Here is an 11,885-nt window from a genome sequence, read left to right on the forward strand (position 1 = left end):
ATTTGTTCCAAATTATACTTATGACTTTATCGGAACTAAAACAAAAGATGATCTGTTCCAAAAGAGAAAAATAAGAAAACAGCTACAACAACATGAGAAGCATTTTTGTGTAAGGTTTACGGGTTTCTATTTTCTTGGTTTTCAAAATGAAATTTGATTTATGATGATAATTTAAACTTAAAAGATTTAAAAAATCCTAGTTTGTCAATGATGTAATTTTGAGCAAGTAATTCTCTGATGCAATATGCAGTTGGAAATGGTATATTTAGATAAGTTTGTTTAACTATCAACCATAAACCTTTTCTAATAGAAATGTATATTTCTTACCTGCAAATAAAACACAAAGTCCAATCATGACCCAACTATGAAATGGGTTTGATCCTTTATTTCCTTGTCAATCAAATAAAAAGCTAGATAACAAGTTATTATCAGCATATAGAAACACCAACAAAATAGAAATCATCCACTTTTTTTCTATTTATCTTAAGAAAATGACAAAATAGTTTGGTGCCGTAGCTAAATGGTCAGACCCATACAGAATAGGACATGCCATTTTCAGGCTCAAAAGAACAGAAAGGACAACTAAACAGAGTCTAAAACCATGGCGACGATCGAGTTGACCAAAGAAGAAAGAAAGAATGTTAAGTTATGATAAATCTAATTAATTAGCACTGAAGCTGATATTTTTATTTATCCCATGAAGCCAGCTCCAGGCATGTTAGGCTGCCCTCCACCACCACCTTGTTGTGATCTTCCAGGGGCTTGTGCAAAAGCTTGACCACCCATTACCATCTGTTGAGGCTGCTGTTGCTGCTGCATCTGATTCAGAGGCGAAGTCTGTTGCTGCATCTGATTGAGCGGCGAAGTCTGCTGCTGCATCTGATTCAGCGGCGACGCCTGCTGCTGCTGCTGATGATGGTGTTGAAGCTGTGTCAATTGATGCTGCTGCTGTTGTTGCTGCTGTTGTTGTTGTTGCTGCTGATGATGTTGGAGCTGTGACAATTGATGCTGCTGTTGCTGTTGCTGCTGGTGTTGTTGTTGTTGTTGCTGGAGTTGTGGCATCTGTTGCTGTTGGAGGTGTTGTTGTTGTTGCTGCTGCTGCTGGATCTGCTGTTGTTGTTGTTGTTGCTGGTGGAGTTGTTGTTGCTGCTGCTGTTGCTGATTTGGAATTTGTGGTTTAAACACAACCATATCCTAGGAGTAAACAAAACAACCCTCAAGAGTCACTAATGTGAAGCAAAACATATATAGACACCTTAAACTTAGTACTTCCTTACCCCTGGGAAAAGCATTCCAATCAAGCGGCAAGCCTTGTCAGAGACAGAGAGAAGAAGCGTCTGTGATGGCAACTGGATGACTGCACACTGCAATACGGAGGATGACAAAGTTATCATATACAACTCCACAAAAGCTAAGCGTGAAAATGACAATAGTATGGCACACGATTAGGCTAATCAAAACAAGGCTACATACAAGCGTAGGCATCGTTAAGTGTATGGTGAACATAGCAAGAGATTGATAGATTCACCGAGAACATGTTTACAGATGTAAGTACATATATTTTTTCAAAGATTTTCATTCTTAACATCTAATTCATCCTAATATCTAATAAACCAGTAAACACCATTCATCATTTTGTTATTAAATTTGTAGTGAAACAATAAGGAAAAGGAGACAAGTGGCATAAATTATCAACAATACTCACAAGCTTTTTATCCTGAAGTTGTCCTAAGAACCCATGTTGACTCATGGCCCGAAACACAAGGAAGTCAGCTTTGCCAACATATTGCCTGATGCAAAGTCAGGTGAAATATTTAGTGGCATGAAATCAACATCCACCCATGAGCCATTTGGAATAAGGAAGGATATAGCACGAAGATATTACTTGTTATTCATATGGTCCTGGGATATGAGACGAACAATCTGCATAGTTGGTGGCCAGTTTGCTGCCAACCTGGGGAGATGCACAAAAAGAGAAAGCAAAAATTAGTTTAGCAGCTACAATCATTTCTTAAGGAGTCGACTGCTCTCCTGACAAGGTTTAGTAAGGAAGCAGTTTTCATATTTCAATTAGTTATAAACTTACGAATCAGAGGCAGAAGCACTTCGGTAACCCTGTCAAATATAAACAAAGACGTTAGTTAATATCTACTTGGAACAATTCAACAAAGTTCTACAGAGGAAGATGTGCTTAAGCATGTGATCCCAGTAAATTCAGAAAAGGGGAAAGAAAAGTGCATAGTAAGTGCCCCTAAACACACCTCAAGTCTGGTGATAAGAACAGGCTGCCCTTGCCTTTGCCCAGATAAATTTCCCTGCATGAATTTGAAAATGTAAGTAAAAGTTAGCACAAGATCACCGTTATTTTAGACAAGATAAACTGACATTACCTCCCAGACTTTCACATATTTGGATTGTGAAGTCTGCATAGCCCCCGATGATGGCTGTGATAGCTGCATATTAGGAGCTGAGCTGTTACTGCCACCAAGTTGTTGTATTCCTGATTGCGCTTGTTGGCCAACTCCTGGAGTAGGCATCATTCCACCTGTTCCAGAGGAGACATTTCCTTGACCAAGACCACTCATCATGTTTTGGTTCATGGAAATTCCACCTTGCATCATTGCTCCAGAATGACTTCCTTGGTTCATCCCTTGCATTGGTTGTGAAACACCAAGGTTTGAAGCGACATTTGACGTTGTTTGAGGACTAAAGGCATTATTAGGACCCGGGCTTTGTCCCGTTTGTGCAGATCCCATTAGTGCACCCGAACCAGCCATTGAAGTAATTCCCTGCTGTCCAGTTGAAAACACAGTTTGTGAAGGAGGCAAAGATGTAGCCATTCCTGTTGATATCATATTTGACATATGCATTGCAACCGCACTTTGCCCAACCGATGAGGCTGCACCTGCCAGAGCTGCAGAGCTCATGACTTGTCGGACTTGAGAAAGATTATTAAGCAGATTTACATTGGCTCCACCAGGAGGACCAGTACGCAATGGTGGCGTCATTCCACTGACCACCACAGGCTTAATATCTGGTGCATTCTCGGCGTTGCTGACCATATCCTGAGAAACTGGTGATGCTGAAGATGTTTGAATCGAAGGAATTGCTTGTGTAGCAGGCCGAGCTACAGCCGGGATATGGGGAAAACTAGGAACTGGTGCCATAGAAGTTACGGTGCTAGGCTCCTGCAATTTCATTCCAAAAATCTGATTAACAGGCTTCTACTAATGTGAAGATATGCTATCTAATAAGCTGATTGAGTATACAATATTATTTCACAAATGGGATATTCATATGAACTTAACATTAAATCTAGTTGATTAACACATAAAAATTTGTAATGTCTTATCAAGCACCAGAGAATAAATTTACAATTCATTTTCGGCTAATATCTAGTAAATAATTCTTATAAAACATACAAGAGTCGGTTGCCAATAGATAGAGCTGACTCCTCCAACTGACTAAAAAGATCAAATAGACTTACAACTTTCACAGTAGCAGTTGGAACTGGTCCAACAGAAACTGGTTGCCGATTCTGAATAGGTCCATTGGCTGAAAATCATACAAAAAGAGATCTTCATATAGAGAAGCAGGATAGAATCCAAAGAAGCACAAAGAAAAATCAAGATAGTTGGACTAAGAAAAATGGATGTTGTCAGTAGAAGAACCTGATGACACAGGAGCTGGAGGTTGCCCAGTGACTGGAATAGATGGAGCAACAGTGGCCCTGTCCACTTTCACAGGGCTCTGAGTCTGTGGCAAATTTGTAGCAGAATGACTTAAGGCAGCACATGCCTCCACAAAATTCTCCGAGATCAGGACAAGATAGAATGTGTTCTTAGCCGTGTCAATTGACAAGTCCGCACTTTGTTGATTGGGCTTTCCCTGCATTTAAAACAGTATAAAACAAAGATTACACCAGTTTATAGCATTGAGAATAAAGACAGCCTTTGAAAGAGCTGTCTGACAAAAGAAAGACTTTTGATAGATGTACATCTAGTGAATAGCAAATAGACACGCAGTCTCACCGCATTGTATAGTGCTCTAATTGTTGGAAGCTGCTTTGGACATACAACAGACAAAGAAACAGAACACTGCACACCAATATGGCAGGTTAGTAATTTCCCATTAAAAGGAGTAATTATAGCTAGTTGTAATACCTGGGGGAATCAGTTAAAAAAAGTACCTTAGCAAAATATGAAGCCACTGTCTCAGCATCTGATAATCGACTCTCAGCTTGCGCATCACCATTCTCATTCCGTTCCACATTTTGCAATCGTGGACGATATACAGGTGTTGGCAATATGTGAGGATTGCTGGCTGTGATTAGGATACAGTGTCTTTTCAGATCGTTACTTGGTTGAGCTTGGCCTGAAGGAGGAGAAAACATCTGTGTCATGAAGTCAGAGAAAATTGTGAGGTTTAAGGATCGAGAAAATCGCTGACAGAAGCACCACCACATAAAATGAAGCCATGGAAAGAAAAAAGTTAATTTTATTGAGAAAGTAAATTAGTCAAAAGTAGCTTGAAAGAAAGTGGCCCAAACATATGTCTTATAGTTGTGTCACAGATGAAAAGAGATCAAGTTTCCCACCATCAATGCTTCGGCAAGCCCTTCAGCTGTGGCAACCTCATTGAAACCACCACCACCAAATTGTATGGAAGAAAGCCAATGCAAGAAAATATCAACATCCCTTGTCCAGCCACTCCGTTGTACCAAGCAAGCTAAGAAGAATGAAAGATAAGAACAACATTACTAAAACAAAAGCTAATGTAACCAGGGCCATGAGAAAGCACCCAAATAATATTTGTATTTGGATATCACAAGATGAAGCACAACACGTACCACAATATGAACCATGAGAATTGAAGATCACCAGTGATAGCTCAACAGTAGAAACAGGGTTCCTCTGCAAGTTTAGTGAATATATAAAGACTCGATCAGACACATCAAACTACCAATTTGCTCTGTTATTTTTTGTGTCGCAATGATTTGACAGATAACGAATGTATATGAGTTTGGTCAAAAACATTGATTAACTGTTTGCTCAAGAATGAAAACTTGAGTAAACTTAAAAACGAGGATAAGTCAGATATAGTACCTCTCCATTTAACTCACTGCCACAGAAAGACCTGGACAAATGCAAAGAATGCATAGACAGATTATGTAATTGAAATTTTAACATACAAAAACGCTACTTTGAAATACAATACTATGTTGAGTGGATATTAAGAATAGCCAACAATGTGATTAGTTACAAACTATACAGGCAATTATATACTAAATTCTCTGTAATCACATATTAATATCAATTTTACGTGATCGAAGTGAGAAACTACAAATTCATTGCTTTATGAATGCGTTGTATCGAAAACAATGTCCTAACACAAAAAAAGAATGTAGGAACCATAAGGTAACGTAAAGTGATTGCTCAATATGAAACACAGAACAATCAAATACATAAACACAGTACTAACAACGAACAACAAAACATTGTGGAATCAGAGGATAAACAAAGGTTTGATCTAACCAATTGAAATTAAAGCCTGATTCGAACGGTATCAGCTAAACCCTAACTCCGAATGAAAATCAAATAACGAGGATTAAAAGAGATACAAGGTTCATAAAAAGAAAAACCTGATGATTTTCTCGAGATAGTCGGAGACGATGGTTTGCCAATAAGGACCCAAAGCGGCGGTGCCTTCAGCAACGACGATCAGCTGTTTCACCTCCGACGACATAGTCTCTGAGCGTTGTTGTTACGTGAATCAAAAGAAAATTCAGTCTCTCTCCCCTTGGAATTTGGTGATTCTTCTCGAGCCTAACGATTCGCCGACGGTAATTTCTTTGGAAATTTTTATTGAAGCTCGTTCTTTGTAAATTGTAAGTTTCCTTCTTCTCCGGGAGAGGAGAAGATAAATTAGATTGACAAAATTTGGTTTGGATGCTCCGAATAGAAAATGGGATATACAAAGGACTTGGTCGTTACTATCTTTTTATTTGTGTAAATTGGGCAATGAATTTAATTTTATTTTTTTTGGTGAAGAAGTGAATTTAATTTGATTAGATTGTTTACCATCTGTGGGATAAATGCAGAGAATCTTGTGAAGAATATAATTGGTTTGGAGGTGGTTCATCGAACGCCAAAACTAACAACAAGCTTAAGGTCGATCACGTAAAAAAAAATGAAAGTAACCAATTTGATATCTTATTTTGGGCTATGTGGATAAACATTTTGTATACATAGTTGTAGTTAGTCCAGACTTGAATCAAATAAAGGCCATGATAACCATTGTGAAGGCCATTTAAGATTGGTCCAAAAGTTGGACATGGGCCGCATGGCCTTTTTATCTGTGTTTTTTTCTTTTCAGAGTGGCCTAGTGGAAAATAGGATCCAATTTCGTATGTCAGTCATCTTAGACTAGTTGATGTCAATGACTTTTTGTGGAAGAGATGAGTCATAGAAGACGGCTACAAAGCTATAGATTTTGCTGATCCCGATCGTTGTTCATATGGTAGTATTGGTAGTACTAAGGGAGGGGCAACACATTGTAAATTGCCATGCAATGCTATGGAAACGTGAGTTTGTGAGAAGTCATGAGAACCCAAAATCAACTACTTTTCACGTGGTAGTTTTTTTTTATCTAATACAATGTTGGTGGTCTTCACATCCATGGACATTATCCATAAGACCATAACTCAAAGAAACCATCACAAATGAATAATTATCATCTTCCTTAAATTGCTTCTCACTGTTTACGACCTCTCGAACAATTTGACTTTACCACAACTCAATCCATCACCTAGTTATAAGCTTTTACAATTGTCCTTAAAAATCCAAATTTAATTATTGATACACAATAGTTTCTACAGTTTGGTAACCGTAGCAGACAGTACAAAAACCTCAATCTCCAAACTATTTAGAGAAATTTTCTCAAGAATACATACTCAAAATTAGACACTTAATTCCGTTTTATAGTGTGTGTTTTTTTGTGTGTGTTTTTGTCGCCAACCAATTTAGAATCGTCAGGTATTCACGAGAATTGCTTGAATATATCACAACACAACAACACACAATGAAGCGCGTGAAAAGAGGCGAGTAGGTTGGTGTGATATGGGGCAGGTGGCTCTTCGATAGCGTGAAGGGCCAAAATTTAACAATTCATGAGGAAACGGGGGGATCTGGATATGTGTGAATGTCACTCTTCCAAAGATTCTCTCCTTCCCAATTTTTTCCAATTTAATATGTTTTTTTCCAGCTTAGTTTCTCCCCTACTCTCGAGGAATATTCCTCCACTTTTGCCAAAAACTTCTTTATCTTTTTCTTTTCTGATAAAAATGTAATTTATGATATGATACCATATAATATATTCTAAACTGTAAATTTAATGAATGTTTAAAATTTTCTGGTTACATATCTTGATTCCAATCTCTATGGATATTCTTCTTCACTCGTTTGTTATTACAAAAAAATTCATGTGTATATTTCTAAAATAGGTAGAGAATAACCGAAGAAAAAAGAAAGAGTTAGTAATGACTAAAATGACTCGTCGTTCTTATCTCAACGTCAACGTCATGAGAATGCTGACATCATCGCCAGCTCGATAGAATATGGAAAGGAAGGAATCCACATATCCCCGAATATTCTCCCTGTATCAAACAAACCTCAGCCTATTCCTATATTTACCATTCTACCCTTTCCCAAGTAAAATCCGAATAAATCTAAACATCAAGAAGATTCGGTTTTAGGTACGCGACGGCCCGACCTCGATTAGACACCAATCCTCTTTCTCTGCCCTTTAAAACTTCCAACTTAAAAACGTCAAAGTTTTATCCTTTCTCTCTCATTTTAGATCCAAAACTCTTCTCTGTCTCTCTCAAGATTTATGTTTTCGTAACTGTAACTCATAGCAAAAACGAGTCTAAGATCTGTTCATAATGATGATGTTCAAGAGCGGTGACATGGATTACACCCAGAAAATGAAGAGATGTCACGAATATGTAGAAGCTCTAGAAGAAGAACAAAAAAAGATTCAAGTCTTTCAACGTGAGCTCCCTTTATGTTTAGAACTTGTAACCCAAGGTAATGTTATTACACATCCTCTTTTGATATATATATTCTTCGTTTTCACGATCGCTTCCAGTTTCTTAATTGTTTACATATCATTCTTGTAGCTATCGAGTCATGTCGGAAGGAGTTATCGGAATCTTCAGAACATGTTGGCGGCCAGTCAGAATGTTCTGAGCGGACAACTAGTGAATGCGGCGGTGCCGTGTTTGAAGAGTTTATGCCAATCAAGTGGAGTTCTGCTTCATCTGATGAAACCGATAAAGATGAAGAAGCTGAGAAAACTGAGATGATGACCAATGAAAATAACGATGGTGATAAGAAGAAATCGGATTGGCTTAGATCTGTTCAATTGTGGAACCAATCACCAGATCCACAACCTAATAATAAGAAACCGATGGTAATTGAAGTCAAACGCAGCGCTGGTGCGTTTCAACCGTTTCAAAAGGAGAAACCTAAGGCTGCAGATTCTCAACCACTTATTAAAGCAATTACTCCGACGTCGACGACGACAACTAGTTCCACGGCGGAAACCGTCGGGGGTGGAAAAGAGTTTGAGGAGCAGAAACAATCTCATTCGAATAGGAAGCAAAGACGTTGCTGGTCACCGGAGTTACACCGCAGATTCTTGCACGCGCTTCAACAACTTGGTGGATCACATGGTAAATATATTAAATCCTTTGATTGTTTGAGAATCATAATTTTACGAGAAGTATATATTTAATTTTTGTTCATTGTCAAATATGCAGTTGCTACGCCTAAGCAGATTAGAGATCTTATGAAGGTCGATGGTTTAACTAATGACGAAGTTAAAAGTCATTTACAGGTAACAAAACATAATCATTTTATGTTCTCACTACAACATAGATTCATAGTTCTATAATTTTTATCAACTTTCTTGATTTTTATAGAAATATAGATTGCATACAAGAAGACCAGCTACTCCGGTAGTAAGGACCGGTGGTGAAAATCCACAACAACGGCAGTTTATGGTGATGGAAGGCATTTGGGTACCTTCACACGATACAACTAATAATAGAGTTTACGCTCCTGTGGCGACACAACCGCCGCAATCTTCAACGTCGGGAGAGAGAAGCAATCGGGGTTGCAAATCTCCCGCAACATCTTCTACTACTACACACACACCACACCTTCTTCCTCTTTCATAAATATATAGTTACCGATTTGTATGAAAATTTGTTTTCTTCTTTATATATTTGTTTTGTAACCAAGAATGTTCGTTCTAGGTTTAAGAGTTTTGAATAAATTGTAACAATAGATATACATTGCACACAATTGAATAAAAGAAAAAGTTTTGATATTTCTTTCGAGTTTTATGATAATACTATTGGCTTTTGCCTTTTTGGGTGAGTGATTCCGTCTTGATATGGCTACATATCAGAAAATGATCTTCATATGTGGGAAAGAAAATTCAACATCTGATTTGGTGAATTATATAAATGGAATTGTGCAATTTAATACAAAGACGTAACTTTAAGAATTTTCTGGTCCATTGTGGTAAGTAGTAACGCGCTTTCATAACGTTTCCATGTGGCAACGTGTTCATGAAGGAATGGAGGACCAACGACCCATTTGAGAGAGAAAGGATAATCATTTTTTCCAAGCCGGTGATTAATTAAACAATTAATAACGACCAACCCAGATTCTTAATGCTCAAATTAATCAATCAATGAATAGTATACAAATAATATGGGTCGTATCGTGTACTAGAATTTGTCTAAAATTCCATTTCTCGTTTGTTTTCGTTTTGAGGTGTGTGGTCCCCGTGGCCGAATATTCTGAATTTCAAAAAAGAAGAAGCATATATTTGTTTTGGCATTTTTCATGCAACTGATTAAAGAATCACAAGAAAAATGATTCCTTACCAAATACATTTTCTTTTGAAAAAAATGATATCAGTGCTGTCCAAAGTATATTCTCTGCCTTTTTAAAAAAAGTTTCGATATTCTCTGCTCTTTGAAGTTATCTTAATATCTTCTTGTGACAAAAAAAGTTATTGGTATCATTCTTGTAAAACGAATCGAACGTTTTTCATTTTGGTATCATTCTTGTAAACGAATCGAACGTTTTTCATTTTCATGATAATTTCACAATATTTTTGTTCAGCTCACCATTATTTCATTATATTATTCATTACCCCACCATATATATCAATAATACAAGTCATCACCAATGTTAATGACTTGTTGAACATATACTACATTACTATATCAAAAATGTTCATGGGTATTCTATGAAACGTAGTAACGTACTGTGATTTTTTCAATAAATTACAATTTCAGAAAATACTTCTTACTTTTTATAAACGAATACATGTAACGCCTACTATTTTCAAACGGATATCTTGAAATACAAAGACAGTGATCCATGTAATCAGGAGATAAATATCATCGGATTCAAATATCTTGAAATTGCGTTAAACACCTCTCTAAAAAGAGGTTGGATTAACAAAGCTGCTGACCCTTACCTTCTCCTAAAGGCCAAGTGGCCCTCCCTTTACCTCAAATACAGCTAACCATCACCTATTTATTTATGAAGAAGATATGTTTTGATATTAGATATTTTTTGGTTTAAATTTGAATCTTTTCTTCCAAAATGTAGACAAGATTGTCAGCCTTTCCCTTAGTAAACCAAGCAAATTGCGACAAAAATAATAGCATAAACTTTGTTTATTCGTATCTTATACTTTTTTTTGGTGTGTATTCGTATCTTATACTAGTCACTAGGGATTTTGTCCCAAAATAAAATAAAATAAAAATACTAGTCACTAGGGCGAGTCAATGGATTCTAAATTACGTTAATGCATTCATCTTTTGCTCTTAGACTTTGCTGAGATGTGGCATATCATTATTCATTAGCTTGGGATTCTAGTCTATTTAATTAGTTATACGATGTCTGTCATAGTCTAGGTCAATTATGATGGATTCGGTTCCTTTGATTTAGAATTAACTTATCTAAAATTATTTAGTCAGGTTAACGTCAAATGGAAAAGTTACTATTGAAAAATGGCAAAAATAGCAAAAAAAAACTTCACCGATTTTTTTTACCGATAGCATGCATTTTGCTAAAAAAACAAATTGTGTAAGAATTCGGTGAAGTTTTTTGACACTCTAATTTATTAATTGAAAAAATTCATGTTAGTGTGACCAAAAATATGGACTATATATTGAGAAACTAAAACATAAAAATTGATTCTTGTAAAAAGAAGAAATTTTTAATACTCATTTCATTTGTTACATCGTTCTTTATACCAGTTTATATTTCTCTTATTAAAAGCAAATTAATTTTGAGATGTTGCGAACTCAAAAAAAAGTTATATATATATATATAGTAGAAAATAAATGTCAAGTGAAGAAAGTTGAAAAACGTTCCAATGAGAAATCATTCCAACGCCATCAACCACCTAAATTACAATATCTCATCATGCAAAGTTTGCTAATACAAAAGCTAATGTAAATACTAACGAGAACTAGTTATATGCATGACGGACAAACATGTACGTCTTACTTAGTTTCTGTTGAAGTGGAGCTACTGCGTACATTTATAGTCAAAATTACGTTGAAAATTTAATGCACATCTACTGCCTAATGGTTCAATCAAAAGTATACAAGAAAATAAAATACTTGTACTGTTCGAGCGATGAACACATATCTCGAAATATTTGAAGGCTTTTGCTTCTTTCAGATTCCATAAGGCCAAGTATTTTTTTTTTATTTTGTCACTCTCAGAAATTCAGAATGTTTCTACAAATCTTATTTTGATGTTTATTGTAAAATTTGGCCCAAGAAAAGA

General features: G+C 36.4%; 2 protein-coding genes across 4 annotated transcripts; one reads left to right on the forward strand and one right to left on the reverse strand.

Annotated features, from left to right (window-relative positions):
- Positions 1-363: 363 nt before the first annotated feature.
- On the reverse strand, positions 364-6,114 carry PFT1 (phytochrome and flowering time regulatory protein (PFT1)). 2 transcript variants are annotated; one of them, NM_102365.5, is made up of 15 exons: positions 5,642-6,114; positions 5,106-5,136; positions 4,850-4,913; positions 4,598-4,728; positions 4,190-4,393; positions 4,032-4,097; positions 3,672-3,888; positions 3,488-3,555; positions 2,391-3,188; positions 2,262-2,315; positions 2,087-2,115; positions 1,886-1,954; positions 1,706-1,790; positions 1,278-1,364; positions 364-1,194 (listed from the first exon to the last, which is right to left on the reverse strand). In NM_102365.5, exons 1-15 carry the CDS (start codon positions 5,743-5,745, stop codon positions 691-693), a joined length of 2,511 nt encoding a protein of 836 aa, NP_173925.3. In that variant the 5' UTR covers positions 5,746-6,114; the 3' UTR covers positions 364-690. The 2 variants fall into 2 exon arrangements, with proteins under 2 accessions (NP_173925.3, NP_001077596.1); NM_001084127.1 differs by lacking the exon at positions 5,106-5,136 and having other exon boundaries at positions 5,642-5,959.
- A 1,510-nt stretch (positions 6,115-7,624) lies between these two features.
- Positions 7,625-9,604, forward strand: AT1G25550 (myb-like transcription factor family protein). 2 transcript variants are annotated; one of them, NM_102366.4, is made up of 4 exons: positions 7,625-8,087; positions 8,180-8,734; positions 8,822-8,898; positions 8,984-9,604. In NM_102366.4, the coding sequence occupies exons 1-4, from the start codon at positions 7,943-7,945 to the stop codon at positions 9,239-9,241; spliced, it is 1,035 nt and encodes a 344-aa protein (NP_564236.1). In that variant the 5' UTR covers positions 7,625-7,942; the 3' UTR covers positions 9,242-9,604. The 2 variants fall into 2 exon arrangements, with proteins under 2 accessions (NP_564236.1, NP_001323092.1); NM_001332683.1 differs by having other exon boundaries at positions 8,822-9,604.
- Positions 9,605-11,885: the final 2,281 nt, after the last annotated feature.

This window comes from Arabidopsis thaliana (genome assembly GCF_000001735.4).
Source record: "Arabidopsis thaliana chromosome 1 sequence".
NCBI classification, from domain to species: domain Eukaryota; kingdom Viridiplantae; phylum Streptophyta; class Magnoliopsida; order Brassicales; family Brassicaceae; genus Arabidopsis; species Arabidopsis thaliana.